Source organism: Bradysia coprophila, unplaced genomic scaffold (genome assembly GCF_014529535.1).
Source record: "Bradysia coprophila strain Holo2 unplaced genomic scaffold, BU_Bcop_v1 contig_94, whole genome shotgun sequence".
Taxonomy (NCBI): domain Eukaryota; kingdom Metazoa; phylum Arthropoda; class Insecta; order Diptera; family Sciaridae; genus Bradysia; species Bradysia coprophila.
In genome coordinates, this window is record NW_023504022.1 from 8,628,541 (window position 1) to 8,644,529 (window position 15,989).

Consider the following 15,989-nt stretch of genomic DNA (forward strand, 5'->3'; position numbering starts at 1 on the left):
TTTAAAGTCTATCTATCTATATAGGACTATCTACGAAAATAAAATATTTTTTTGAAAAATTTCTTCGGTTCTGGTAAGTATGCCTCATTGCCGATATCTCGTGGAAGAACTTTTTTTTGAGGAGTCGGAATGAAGCTGGTATAAGGGTTCTCCCAAAAAGTATCCCGGAAAATTCATCAACTTTGAATACATTTTTCCTGGCCATATCCAATTTACTTTTCATAAAAGTGGTGTCATTCGAAAGCTACATTCAAGTACTTCTGATTTCAGCCGGCCGGCCATGATCCATGTTCAGAAGCCTGAGATATGGCCTGGAAAAGTCATGCATGTCCTTTTAGGGATTTTGTAAGTTATTTTTAGATCAATAAAAGATACGTTTCTATAATTTGGGATACTAATTCAAGTATTTCTTGCACATTCATTTCGTCACTACTTCTCCTCTCCTTGATATCGGTTCAAGGATTATGGGAAGTTCCATATTTGGGATGTTATTGACGATTTTCGCTATAAAAAATTCAATTTGCATTTACGAAAACTTTTTCGTGTTATATAACTATTTTATTGGTCCCGTTCCAGGATGAAATTGTTTTTGTGACTGTTTATGGAGTAACGCATCCAAAATAAAGTCGAATCCCAACGTTTCTAGCTCTTCTTTGTTCTAGACACTAGACATTTCTTACGTTTTTGGCCATTTTTTTCGGCTAACATTTGGACTTTTAACAAGTTTGAGGTCACCAGAGGTCAGTTCCTAAAAATAAGTGACGTCTTCATGGTCCATTGTCTTCCCAATCCTAGAACCGTAGAACTGCAGGGATTTCTGACGATTTTTCTGGTTCCCTCCTGGTTTTTTCTCATGCTATTAGCTTAACCATCGAGAGAATTCAGGCAGGAACCAGAAAAATCGTCAGAAATCCCTGCAGTTCTATGGTTCTAGGAGAGGGAAGACAGTGGACCATGAAGACGTCACTTATTTTTATTATCAAGTCTATTACTTCGTTTTTTGTGTACATTTTAGACAGTTTTGGCGAGTTGTAGCCCGAACAAAGTGATGGCGACAAACGAAAGTGCCCAAAGTCAGCCTAAATTACGAGAAAAATTTGAAAATTTATGCCCAAGGCATGAAAAAGTTGTGTGTTTATCAAAGGAAGAAAATAGGAAATTCCAACAAGAGCGAAATTTTGCGAAGTGGGACTGCGAAGCACTCGAGTTTAAATTTCCTAATTTGTTGCGACATGATTTTGTTGCGACATTTTGCACAACAAAAACAAAGGTGACAGTTTGGGGAAGCCTGTCAAAACAAGAGGGGTGAAAATCGACATTTTCTTCACCAAACTCTCAGACAAAGGGTCGGCCAAATGTCATTTTTTCATGGCCTTTTAAGTGTAGAAAATAAGATTAATCGCACCGCACATATGAAAAATCTTTTACTTCATTGGTTTTAACATTCATTTTGTCATGAAGAGCCGGTAATCGCTTATCTTTGTCATTGTCAGTGGTAACAGATGGTATAGTTGTCTGCGTTGCTCTTATCAAATGAATTCAGAAAACTTTATGCTCAGCATTGAAAGTTTTAGTGGAAATGGAAAATCCAATTCATCGGCAAAATGGAATAATCCGTTAGAAATTGGATTTTATAGGCATTTGAAATCGGGAAATGTAATTCATAGAAAAATCTAATTTATGTAACCATTTCGTTGTAATTCACCGCTAATCGGGTAAAACTAAGGTTTATCGGATTGGAATAGTGGCGTAAATAAATTATTTAACTGAAAGCCGACATTACTGGAGGGTTGAATAGAATTTATTTGGAAATTATCGAATTGAAAGATCATCACGTTAAGTTCGTTTCATGTTGCACCTCCATTTCATACCTGTAAGCAATTACCTATGCATATGGCATCGTCAACGGCTATCCTCCAAATTCGAAAATTGTATTCCGTGTCATTCAAGCTGCTATAGAAAAATCTCGGTACATTGTTCGTTAACAACCACAGATTTCGAGTTCCATCGATCTGTTTGAGCACGAATGAAAGACAAAATTAAAATTCCCATTTTCCACTAATGGAAACACAGCTCTTTTACATTCAAATGGGATGGATAGACCATTTCATTTCGATTACATTGTACAACATTCGTTCGTATGGTTCTACTCGAATGTCGGTTGATATTAAAACAGCCAACGCCATATTGTTGAAATAGATTCAAGAACGCCACACCAGTACGGTCATCAATCACATGAATGTTGGATTGGAATCCCTTTTCGTATTGTCCATACAGCTGCGTGAGATAAAGAGAAGTAGAAAATAATGATTCCATTCGTCAAGCATTCATCGCATACCTTGAAATCGTCATTATGGTAGATTCGAGTCGATAACGATTGATTCCTTATCACTTGTGTGGATACACTGAACTCGTTTAGACTATTTGGTAACATGATATGAATGCTAACTACGGAAACCGTGGATTCATTTATTTGTATGCGTGAAATTTACCTGGTTGACGAATGAAAGTATGCCATTCTGTACCCATTCGACAGCCTAGCGCCCAATGCAATCGAAAAAATGCCATCTCTCCACATAAATTTTATGTTCGATATGTCGAATGTACCGTACAGCGGATCCAAGTGGAAAAAATTGTGCAAAAATCTCCAAGCTGAATTCGACTCAAAACTGAAAACAGTGTGGAATTTGGAAGCACTACTTTCGACGCCCTCAGCATGTGAAATCCATTACATAACTCGGAGTAAAAATGACAAGTCTCGTTTTCATGTGTTGATTGACCTCGGCTACGCCTCGGATCAACAAAATTCCCACGAAACCTCTACCTTTCACCTTTTTATCCTCAGTCATCTAAAGTTTTACTATTACCATGCTGTCATTACTCAAACCAACTCTCTTGTTTTCCCTAGTGGTGTAATAGGCTACTTTCGACTCTAGCGATCACAAAAGCATGCAAAGAAATCTTCAATAAAATTGTACCTATAAACCACGAGGCTGTACGAGAAGAGATCGTTTATGTAGGCAAACGTTTTGTCACAAGTCTCAACGTCCACAGTGATGCTGGTCATTCCGTTTCCACTCGGAATCATTGATTGGGGGATTTCAAAGCGACGAATCAAATCGTTTGTGGTTAAGTTGAAGATCCATATTGAAGCTGGCTGTACAATCACTCGCCCAGCTACACGTAAAATGAATTTATTCACGACGGTAATATAATGCAATTATACCAACTAGGATACTCCAAAACACCGGTATCAACGACCCAAAGACGACCACAAGCGTCAACTGCTGGCCGATAAACCGATACGATACGCTTATCATTTGATCGGTCAGTAGACTAGTAAAATTTAGGCAGCGAAAATTACATTCGAAATTCGTGAAATCTCCCCAATATACTCACAACTATATCATTCAAATCGTAGTTTGGATATGCTTCAAATGGAGGGGATCTATCAATGGACGCTGACGAAATTTGAATCCTATTTAATGTCGATGGTACGCCAGTTCTTCTGCGCGGAAACCCGACATAAAGCCAGTCTCCGTGACGTGCCATGCCGAATGGAATATTATTCTTTGCCACATAATAATCGGGATTTGATACTGCAGAAACAAAAGACAGAGTATATGTCTCTACATAAGTCGTTCCTTCATTTTTTGTGACTGGCTAAACGTTACACTTATCCGCTGGTAGATTTGAATAATTGATTTGTTTCCACGCAAATATTTCGTCAAATTCACTATGAATCGACATCACATTTTGGAATACACAATAAATGACCAGAAATTCGGACCACATGTCTTTAAAACAAACTTTCTTTCGAAATTTTGTATCTTCAAAAATATTTCCACGCAAAAATTCAGTTGCAAATTTTGCGAAATTTCAGAACCGTTACTTGATGCGTTCTCGTACGATATAACAGATTAATTCAAATTTTGTCAACCCATAAAATACCGTTTTACTGGTTTAGCACGATTACTATTAAGGAGTTTTACGCATCATAAATATATGATGTAACGTTGGTATTACATGTGAAATTAACCGATCGAATTGTATAACAATTGAGGGAAGATATACTTCCTAAATAGTATAAGGTTACACGGAATCAGGCCCTAACTGGCGATCAAAATTTAAAAAATCAATTTTGCGGCTGCTACAAGCTACTTCATTGTATTGCCCGAGCGGACGGCCCTGCACAGAATCTCGTACAGAAGCAGTTCGATTTTATTTACTGTCGTGACGAGTGGAACATTAAAATTCCCAATCGAACTATTATAGTCGTGCAGACCTGAATGATCGTCAACGGATTGGGAATTTCAAAATTAATCGATAAAGCAGGGGTTCGTAACTAAAATAGAGATAGAGAAGGCTCGTAAACGGTACCTATCAAATGCAGAAATTGGGACGAGGTACATTAGCGACTTATAAGAAAAATTAAAAATTTCATTCATTTAGCATCGTCAAATGGGATGTCAAACACACAAGTTTTTTCTATAAATTTTTATGCCACTCGGCATCATAATATGAAAAATTTGCAAGCTTTGAATGCCTCTATCGCATAAAACGTTCTGACGGTTCTGACTAAATCTGACGGTTCACTCTCCTCCATAATTGCATCTATAGTTGCTCGATAACGAGATGGGCAATGAAAATGTTCATCTGATTTCCTTTTTCTGGTAACAAGTCCAGATCCGGAGCTTTTTGGTGTCTCTTTCATAATTGCATCTATAGTTGCTCGATAACGAGATGGGCAATGAAAATGTTCATCTGATTTCCTTTTTCTGGTAACAAGTCCAGATCCGGAGCTTTTTGGTGTTGACGGTATGACGCTTGATTTTGGAGCAGACGGATTCATTGGTGCATAAATTACAAAAGGAGTTAAAGGTACAGGAGGTACAGTTGGAAAACCCATGAACAACGGTGATGTGGAGCTGGTGCTAGCAGTCGGTGCTATTGGTGTGGAAAAGCCAGCAGGATTAAAAGGTGTGGAACAGGCACTCGTAGTCGATGTCACTGGTGTGGAAAACCAAGTAGGATTAAAAGGTCCAGTTGAAGGTGTGTAATAGGCACCACCAGTAATCATCGGTACAATTGGTGTGGAAAACGAAGTGGGTTTAAAAGCTGCACTGGCACTCGGTGTTGAACAAATTAATCCACTGGTTATCGTTGATGGACCTGGGACGTCTACATCTGATGATGGCCCGGCCCTTCTCTTTACGACAGCGCCAGTTGAAGGATCCATATGACGTCGAGTGCAAGAAGCCACAAACGTAACAGGTGGTTTGCTGGTGCGTCCGGATTTCGTTCGAGTTGGAGCTTTACGTACTTCTTCAATCGACTCATCCGAATCATCACAATCGTCATCAGGTGGTTTGTCACCATCGTTCACATACTCATATTCCAGGTTCGGTAATGCATATTTACCATAACTCTCCACTATGAATCCGTCTTCCACACCTACAGCTAATATCCGATTCAGTTCACTTTTAACGCAGCCATGCAAAGCTTCAGAATTTCTCGCGTCAAAACATTTCAGTAATTCAAATTTTGATATTCCGCTCTTTCTGCGGGCTAGTGCATCGATTACACACTGTCCGTTCAATTTGTTTATATATTCTAGATCGATTTTGTTCCATTCTGTGTCCATTTTAGTTTAAAAAAAAATAATCCAAAAATATAATTTCCCAAAAATATAAGTCGTTAGTCCCGCATATAGGACGTCAAATAATTATAAAATTTTCGTTTTTGGCTATAAGGCAACTTGATTGATTAACTTAACTGTCTACTTTAAGGATTATTAATTTTGACTAGGATTTCTATCGAATCTGCGGGTCGAATAGTTTCTGCGACATTTACATTTCATTTAACAAACAATTTACTAACTTTTGATTTTTGTTGTATACCATAAAAGAAGGCTCTAGCTCGTGATCCGTTTAAACATTTTCGGCACTATCGATTGCTTTTTACTAATTCACACCGCTAAAATAGTTATTTATCTACCAAGGTAGGTATGAAGGTATTTTTTCGCACTAGATGTCGATTGTCGATCCGAGGTCGACAAGACGTCGTGTGCGAAAAAATACCGGCATATCTACCGTGGTAGATACAACGTTTTTCGCAATTTCGGGCCATAATCACCTTTCCAATGCAAAATATTACCAAAATTTCAACCAAACATTCACATGTAAACATGAATTCATTTGAACGATCAAGCAACCTGCACTATATACACATTGCAATGTGATGTATAGAGACGCGCTAAATAAAATCAAGTAGTCAATGCTTAGTATGTACGCTTCCACAATACGTTCTGTATAATTGTGTGACTCTGGGAGGTGCGGGAATCGTGGTTTTACAGAAAATGAAAAGCATTTCTCTAAAACAATATATAATTGAGATAAAAAATGTCTTGCAGATTGTTCACATATTTCGAAACATGGTTTCTATTCGAACGAAAACATAACACCACTGCACTCACGAAACATTTATTCAAAAATGATCACATCAACGTTGATTTTTTAATACAAATCCTAGAAGTTGAAATCATGTGTGCATTGACTTTTCATACACACGAAATTATTCTGTGAGATCTTTTATTGTAAGTTGCCAACATTGCTTCGAAAAAGTGAAACAAAACAAAACAAAACAAAACAAAACAAAACAAATCAAATCAAAACAAATCAAAACAAAACATGTTTCGGCCACTTGGCAACAAATTACAAGATCTGTTTTAAGGATTAATATTTGGATTTCGTTAATTATTCTTTTATGGTAGCTTAATTATGATTGGACTTAGAGGTAAACAAAGTGAAACATAAAAATATTGTAAGTATTAGGTCGCGAAACAGCACAAATTAAATTTGTTTTCCGTAGATTTCCCACGGAAAAACAATTTGTTTTTAGCTGTTTCGGAGCAATTTAAATTAAAAAATTTAAAATTTTACTTTGTTTACCTTTAAGTTCAATCTCAATGATGCTACCTGGAAGAGTGATAATCGAAATCCATGTATTAATCTTTAAAACAGATCTTGTAATTTGTTGCCAAGTGGCCGAAACATGATTTGTTTTGTTTTGTTTTGATTTGTTTCGTTTTGATTTGTTTTGTTTTATTTTGATTTGTTTCGTTTTGTTTCATTTTTTGAAACAAGCATGGTTTACAAAAAAGTCATAGAACAATTCCATGTAATGTTTGCGCAGTGTACTCTTGCGAACTTAAATGAAAATAAATCAATGTGATTATTTTTGAATGAATAATTGGTATGGTAAGTGCAATATAGTGTACGTTTTTGATTCAAATAGAAATTCTTCTTCGAAAAGATTAATCGAATTGCGAAGACTTTTTTATCTCAAATTATTTTGTTACACAGAAATGCGTTTCATTTCGCTATCAAACCATGATTACCGCACCTCCCTGTAGCCGAATGGCTATGGTCGTTGCTTGGTGTTTGGAAGAATTTTGGTGTTGGATGTTCAAATCCTGGTCTGTGCAAAGTTTTTATTTATAAAATTTAGTCTTTCTTAAAGGTACTAAGCTATGTAGCGTGCGAAAAAAATGTGAAAAAGCCCAAGTGCGAAAAAAATAATCAAAAACGCACTGTGAAATAAATACCTTCAAAACGACATTAAATGGATGCATGGAAAGGTGATGATTATGGACCGGAATTGCGAAAAATTCAAAATAGAATGCAGAGTTAAATCCCAGTCATTTTCGTATACGGAAGGAAATAACCAATACCAAAGTACTTAATTGTCCCTCAGCTCAGTATAATGTTGAAAAATAAGAAAATTCAAATGTTTTGTGGGAATTGTAAATATTGATGCAAAATTTGGGATTTTTTTAATTTTAGACATGTAAGATCCATAAAACCGCGTAATATCTTAGAAACGACAGTCGTATCGTATTATATCCGTTGAGTCTGCTACTTCATTTTTGTTTGAAATATTGGTTTGGTACTTCATTTGTCGTAACAATTTTTCTCTTTTTTTTTTATTTGGAGCTAATCGCTTATTTTGGTAGCATCGACTGTCCTTTCTATATGTCGTTTTAGTCAAACCGATGAGGAAAAAGAGATTGAACAATGGGAATTCTTCAATTTTATAGTTCGACGTCAATAGGTGGCGTTGTAGCTTAATTTCGTTTCGCTTTCTTTGATACATTCTGTTCCTTAACTGATAGCGGTTACTTATTTATACAATTCAAATGTCCCTATCTGAGATATGACAAAAGCAAATTGATTTGATTAGATTATTCGTTACGTTTAAATGAGCCAAAGCTTTAACACAGAGATACTCATGCTGTTATAACATCCGATATCGTTGGTTCACTTGTTTATATGACGATTCTTTATGAGCAGTCTACTAAAACCATCAAACAAGGTCATACCTCAACGTTGTTTTATTCTATCTATTTCGTTTAATTACATTTTTCCCAATTTAACATTTTTTTTTCCTTAAACAATTTCCTTTTTTTATCATTTGATATAAACAAAACGTTCTGCTATTAAGCTTAGAAAAGAAGTGCAAAGTAATTGGTTACGCATGTCTTTCAGATATTTCTAAGGCCCTCACTTTCATCTACATTTTTAAGCAATCCTACATTATGACAACTCTTCATTATATAATATTTTCTGAGAAAATGCAAAGGGTTCAAAGAGGGTGAACAGAAAAACACAATTTAAAATAATGAAAACAAATCTCTAGAGAGAACACCAGACTCCCCCTTTGAATGATGAATGCTTAATTATATTAATATTCTTCACATAAGATTTTACATTTTGAGCTATGTTTATCTGATGACCTTTACCGTACGTTATTAGCTATTCATTTTGCTTCCTTGAATTTCCGTTCATACTGTCCGGATGTGATTCAGAAGGCACATACTTTACAAAATTGAAATAAAATTTTTTTTATTAATAAACGAGTGTGTAGGTGTAGATGTTGGTGTGTGCCGTTCTTGTGTAGCAATTGTGGCCGTAGTCCTACGTATTTTTAATTGAAATTGCGAAATTTACAATTGTAACCCGGAGATGTTCGAACAATAAGCAGAGCAGCGATTTGCTCTAATTTGAAACTATCGAGCGTGTTTTGACATCTGCCACGACAGAGTAAAATAAACCAGGCAGCAACGGTTCATTTTTGAGACGTCAATAAGGGACCCAATACACTGTAAGAAAATGAACTCAAATGAATACTGACATTGATTGAATTAATTTTATTCGCAAAATATAAGGCTACTAGATAATTCAGGTCCCTAGCAAAATAAAGCACTCCGGCCTATTTTATGATTCTTAAGTACACAATCAGTATCTTCTTTCATGCCCTCTCGACCTTTTTTCTACAAAAGATACAGATGGACTTTAACGATTAAACTTTTGTGTCGATAGCACAAGACCTATTATTTCTAAATGGTTCAAATGGCTGTCGTCAAATATGTATCGATAATTTTAAATTCTACTCAAGTATCTTCGGAATTGTATTTCTATTTGATGTCAAAGGTGAACGGAATTTCATGTATTTGTTTAACCTAAATAACCGAGATATCTGTATCCAATATTCGTACTGTAATCTGTATACGCTAATTGTAAGCAAATTATTACGAATGAGTTAAATAATAATTATTCATATTCAGTCTTCACCCAGGGCCGGACTGGCTACCAAACGGCCGCTCGAGCAATACTGTAAAGTAGCTCGTAGTAACTGTAAAATTGATTTTTGATATTTTGAGCGACCATTCTGGTGACGCCCAATCGTCCAGTATAGCCAGTTCGGGCCTGTCTTAATCAAGGACAATTCTGTGATCGATTGTGGCTATCGAGACGCTTTCAAATCGAATTCTACATAACGAAAGTGGTTAGTGGAAATTTGCCCCATGTTTGGTATGCAATCGGAAAAACATTTTATTTATTATTTGTTCTTGTTGAAAGCATTTATATTCCTTTCGGTTATGAAATAAAAGTCACGTACCTTTACCTATAATTGACTAAATAAATAAGACAACATTCTCTTTTTATGATACTGTGGAAGTTTTATCGAAAGGTATCGAACCGCACGTAAATCAATTTGTCACTAGGGAATATGTGTATATGAAAATACTATGTTATCAGCAGAAAAAAAAAAATGAAGAGAAAAAAATCAATCGGAATAAAAAACTAAAATTCTCTCTCGTCGCAATTTTGCTGCCTTAGCAACTTTTATATTATACCAACAATTCCACTGATTTGACGAATTTTTATTCAAATGGATATATGAATAAAACATTCAACGCAAATTGGTCCATATATCGCATTTTTATTTTTACTACTTTGAAGGATTGATTCAAGCTTTTCAAGTACCCGCTAACGGATTACTCGTGCTTTCATTCCGTTGAAGTACAGGAAGTGCCTGTGCTCATTCAGGTCTTTATTTCTCGATTTACGATTCAATACGAACAGGAGCTCATTTTCCATGAGATTGTTTGCCAATAATTGATGAAGTTTGTCTCTCAACAAAATTACTTGCAACTCGGCTCCGCTATTTGAGGGGGTTGGGTCCCTTGACTGTTGAAATTTTCTTCCATTTTATTAAAATTCATTTGGGTTTAACTACCAGGTTATTAGATCAATTTGGTCCATTTACGAACTAGACCTCAAGAATTCTATTCTTCTCATATGGAAACAAAGATTTAAAAATCGTTTCAGAACCACCCATTTAAAAACCTGATAAGAAATCTTTTGGGAATAACTCCTCGCCGCTGTAACCGTTACAACCATAGATCATTAATGTAGAACACGTAAATGGTATGTGGCAACAACCGGTCAAGATGTAATATTGAAATCTTTCCCTTCTTTTCATTTGAATACGCGTGTGCAAATAATGTTTTTTTCCCGGTATCCAAAATCAGATTTCCCGAATTTCCCGGTATCCTTAAAATTTAGCTAGATTTCCTGATAAAAAAGTTCTGATTTCCCGGTAAAAATTTTCTCATTTCCCGGTGAATGTAATATTTTTTTTATTTTTCAATTAAGTTTGATCAAGTACTGTCGTGACAAACGTAAATTATGTTATAAAACGTCGAAAAGCAAAAGTCTCGCATTCCAAATGTTTTTTGTTTTATTTATGTCAGATTTATAATATTTTTCGTTTTATACTCTCAGCTATTGTAGTGCCTGCCTAATGATTCCAGCTGCCTGGGCCCGCGACATTTGAGAAGTTACTGAATGATAGTGAGCGGAGCGAGCGAAAAATTTTAGCGATTTATACTTTGGAAATATTCTATTCTCTGACTACAACCCTATATTTATGACGTTCAGCGTCTGTAATTTTTGATAAGATAGTAAGTGATCGCGAGCGGAGCGAGCAAGAAAATTTGTCAATTTTCTACTTTGTACATTTTATTTCGGACTTCTCAACGAAATATTTGTCACGACTGAAATTTGAGAAGAAAGTGAATGATAGCGAGCGGAGCGAGCGAGAAAATTTTGCGATTTTATAATTTCAAAACATTCTATTTCTGACTTCTTAGCCATTTCGATTCAATTTCCCGTTTTAATCGATTTCCTGTTTTTTTTCAATTTCCCGGTAAGTTTGATTTCTCGTCTATTCCGATGGCCCGTTTTTATCGACTTCCCGTATTTTTCGATCTCCCGTCTATTCCAATTTCCCGGTGAGTTCGATTTCCCGTCTATTTCAATTTCCCGGTGAGTTTGACGTTTTTTTTATTCAATTTCCCGGTAAGTTTGATTTCTCGTCTATTTCGATTTCCCGTTTTTATCGACTTCCCGTTTTTTCTCGATTTCCTGTTTTTTCGATTTCCCGTCTACTGCGATTTCCCGGTGCGTTTGATTTCCAGGTGAGTTCGATTTCTCGGTCAGTATGATTTCCCATCAATTTCGATTTCCCGGTGAATTTAATTTCCCGGTGAGTTGGATTTCCCGTCAATTTCGATTTCCCGGTGAATTTAATTTCCCGGTGAGTTGGACTTCCCGGTGAGCTCGATTTCCCGGTGAGTTCGATTGCCCGGTGAGTTCGATTTCTCTGTCAGTATGATTTCTCATCAATTTCGATTTCCCGTCAATTTCGATTTCCCCTGGCTTCCCGCTTCACGGTAAAACGTCTTTTTTTGGTGGATTTCCCGGTATCCCGGTTTTCGGCCAAAAAATTTCCCGGTATCCCAGATACCAAGGATACACATTATTTGCACACGCGTTTGAATATTCAGAACTTGATGTCAAATCTTTTACTTCATTAGTTTTCACATACATTTTGCTATATTAACCTGTTACAGACGGCAAGCATATGACCATCATTACTATCAGGTCCATCGATCAAAGTATTTTTAATCTGTTCATTTCAAATCTTGTACTTCAATTTTTTTAACATGCATTTTACTATATGTGAACGAACATATTACCCAGAGCTTGTCATTATTTTTGTCGTCGTTATCGATAACAGATGAATAGCCGTATGTGACACGTTAAAACGCACAGGCGAAATATCAACCGTTTTATATTAATGTTTATCGGCCAATAATTCATGATTGGTCCCTAACTATTTGAACGTTAGTCACCTACACTATTATCTCTATCAATTTCCACAACAAAGTTAAGTGGTAGAGAGCCGACGAAATAGTCTAAACTCCACACATAAAGTCTTCTTTCATCCAGCAAACTAAAACCCCAACTAATTACATTAGTTCAACATGAACTAATACGATAAAATTGCAACTCTCTTAACAAAATATTTTCCTTGGAAAATGTCACAATTGTTAGTTTACATTGTTATAGAGTGTATCGTAATACGGTAATACAATATAAGACTCGTTACTTAAGCAGTATACGAACGACTTGGCAAAAGGGAAGAGCATAAAAAATAAACAGAAAAAAAAGAAGAAATTTTCCTTTAAAATTTATTATTCTGCTTTTATTCAGTGGTATTTTTACTCATTTTGCTCATTTCCGTATATACATTTCGCTAGTCACACTTATAATGCTTAAAGTTAACAAAATATAAACATTTTTCATTTTGATAGTCTGTGTGGTAACGGCTATAATTTTCGTTTGAGCTCTGTATATTATCGAAACTTATATAAAACGTATCCTGTACGACAGCACTTATTTTTAGAGTTATAGCTAAGCCCGTCACTCGTATTATAAAGCGTATACACTCTTAGCAAGAAATTCTTACTCAACGTTAAAAGTTGACAATTTTAGTGATTTAGATAAAATTCTAATTTACTTGTGCAGTGAAAAAGAGAAACCGCAAACCATTTATCATTTTTCAGGGATGCAGCAATTGTGGTGGCCTCACACACGCTGTGGGTGGTATTCTTTTATGACTTTATCCATTTATTTTTATTCCTTTGAATCGGATAGCTTCGAGTAGCTTCTCGGTAATTCGGTACTATGGCCAGACCAGTTCTTAGGGAGCTAATTGTTTATGGCAATTTAACGATATAACATGGTTGTTTAATGTTCAGTATAAATATTATAAAACCGATTCGGAATGTGAATCAAGAAATCACGTGAGTCTTTACCTTGAGATTCAATTTAGAACTAAGCTGATATCCGTTGGTACTCTTACGACAACTAAACTTTTTTATTCGTAATTGGGACATCCGTACGAATTCAACAATTAGAAAGAATCATAAAACTTAGTGACATATTTCTGGCCAAGACATTCTTCAAATCGATTTTTTACCATGAAGACATGATGGGTTATTTTTGGCCAAATAGAGAGAAATGTAGATCTGGTTGTGTTCTAAGTTTTATGAGGAAACTGATTTTCATACATTTTGAAATTGAACTGAATCGAATTTCACCAACCTTTGAAACTTTTGAACTACTCGATGGATTTGGCTGAAATTTTCAGGGTAGGTCAATAAAGGACGTTATTCTAAGAAACTCAGTTGAAACGTTTCTCACAAAAGTTCATAATTTCGGAGCTATGAGTGTATTAAGCTCCTGGAGAAGCAAATCTCCGAAAAAATCCTTTTGGATTATAAAAGTCGCTCGTTTGGGAGGATAAAATCGTACGTGCCGCTATATGTTTGAATACAAATTCAATTCAGAATATGACCCAATTCTGATACTTACTTACTTAGCAGCCTTTATCAACCCAAGCGGGTTTTGGCTGACTCTACTAACTTCCTCCACTCGTTCCTGTCCTCGGCCAGACGTCTCTAATCCGCGACCCCCAATGATCTAGATCTTCGACCACACAGTCTATCCATCTCTTCCGTGGTCGCCCTCTCGGTCTACGTCCTTCAAATTTCCTGTCAACGGCTTTCTTGGCAGTTTGGTCATCATTCATCGTAGCCACATGCCCCGCCCATCGGAGCCTCGCTGATTTTACTGCAGCTGTGATGAAATTCCTCCACATATCGATCTTAAGATTCTTCTTTCAAAGCAGTTCAGCATCTGCTCTTGTTTGGATGTCATGGATCACGTCTCACAACCATACATGACGATGGGTTGAACTACAGTTTTATAGAGTCGGAGGTTTGTTGCATGGGATACAAGTGAGCTTTTGAACAGGTGTTTCAGTGCATAGAAGCTTCTGCTTCCTTGCGTAATTCTCATTTTGATCTCCTCCTCTATATCACTGGTTACGTTTAATGTCGAACCTAAATACTTGAATGCCTGCACGACTTCAAAATTGTACGTATCCATGGTCACGTTTTGCCCCACACGAGATCCTTGACTGCGCTCCAATGCCAGATACTTGGTTTTCTCTTCGTTTACCACGAGTCCAACTTTACACGCTTCGCTTTCCATTTCTACGAAGGGTTCCTTGACTGCTAGTGTCCCTCTTCCTATCAGGTCAGCATCGTCAGCGAAAGCCGTTAGATGATTACTCGTACAGAAGATGGTGCCAGCCCAGTTCATTGGCATGGCTCTCACAACTTTCTCTAACGCTAAGTTAAACAAAATAGTTGAGAACTTGTCACCTTGCCTAAGTCCTGTTTCAATAGAGAAGGCACCCAATTCTGATAGCAGCGCCTATTATTAGGAATTTTATTTCTTAAAAATTCGGAATAAATTCAGATTTTCAGAATCAGAATTCCCAAAAAGAATTCCTGGTAAAGAAAGAACTAATATCGCCCAAAAACTATTTACATTGAAAATGTGACGCAAGTCCTTCGACACGTAAAAGTATTAGAAAGCACAGACGGCCGTAAGCGTAATGATTTTGTTTCGCCAATGAGCTTTTTTAGTAAATGTGTTAAAATTATAAATGAATGTCCTGTAATGTCCATGTAATAAAAACAGAAAATTGTCGAGGTTATCACGATTCCTTTTTAAAATGTATTTCTTGAGTACTCGGAATCGATTTTGAACTTCAAGTATTTTCTGGGCTCAATTTCAATTTCAATTTCATTTATTTCCATGAAAAAACTTCTTACATTAAACACACAGCGTAGCTCCAGTATGCGTTACAATTCTAAGGAGCTACATCATTTTTTATCATCACAATTGATCTACATATTTGAGAAATGTTGTATCTTCTTTCCTGCAAATTAATTTGACCTTTTTTTAATTAAATATAAAAACCAGTGAAATATGAAAAAGCACCTGACACAAAACAACAAAGTAAATATTTTTGTTATTCATCTGATTTGAGACATAATTTTCAAACATAAAGAATAATAAACGACATACACCAACACCACCAGTCTTCACACAAAAAAAAAATATCAAAATGTTAAAGTTTTATGTTTATGTCTGCTTGTGGAATGGGAATAGATAAAGCCATGACACTCGCTCCGAGTGCCTTTAGTACAGTCAAATAAAAAAAGAGGAAAAATTATTAGGGGCATTCATTTCCATAATAAGTCGTAAAAATATATTTTATGATTAACGTCACAGCATTACTCGTTTTCTTATATTTATGTGAAATCATATAAACTGCGAGCACATAATTCCACATCTCTAGCCGTCTTATTTATATAGTAGCATCGATAGACATAATGATAAAATAATTTGTAATGGGAAGAAGTTTTACGGTCTTCGCATTAA

At 35.9% G+C, this 15,989-nt stretch overlaps 2 protein-coding genes across 3 annotated transcripts in view; one reads left to right on the forward strand and one right to left on the reverse strand.

Annotated features, from left to right (window-relative positions):
- LOC119085245 (gamma-aminobutyric acid type B receptor subunit 1) overlaps positions 1–15,989 on the forward strand; it is a 271,765-nt gene that overhangs the window by 142,480 nt on the left and 113,296 nt on the right. The window lies entirely within an intron of this gene.
- LOC119085262 (L-dopachrome tautomerase yellow-f2-like) lies at positions 1,794–3,806 on the reverse strand. Its single transcript, XM_037195611.1, has 8 exons — positions 3,675–3,806; positions 3,400–3,599; positions 3,231–3,336; positions 2,979–3,177; positions 2,493–2,669; positions 2,339–2,420; positions 2,083–2,277; positions 1,794–2,012 (listed from the first exon to the last, which is right to left on the reverse strand). Exons 1-8 carry the CDS (start codon positions 3,793–3,795, stop codon positions 1,866–1,868), a joined length of 1,227 nt encoding a protein of 408 aa, XP_037051506.1. The 5' UTR covers positions 3,796–3,806; the 3' UTR covers positions 1,794–1,865.

Excerpts from the sequence above, each read along its gene's own strand:
- LOC119085262 (XM_037195611.1), bottom strand. The coding sequence starts at position 3,795 with ATGTGGTCCGAATTTCTGGTCATTTATTGTGTATTCCAAAATGTGATG. Across the intron at positions 2,278-2,338 it reads ACCATAATGACGATTTCAAG|CTGTATGGACAATACGAAAA; the intron begins GTATGCGATGAA and ends TATCTCACGCAG. Across the intron at positions 2,013-2,082 it reads TCTATCCATCCCATTTGAAT|ATCGATGGAACTCGAAATCT; the intron begins GTAAAAGAGCTG and ends GTGCTCAAACAG.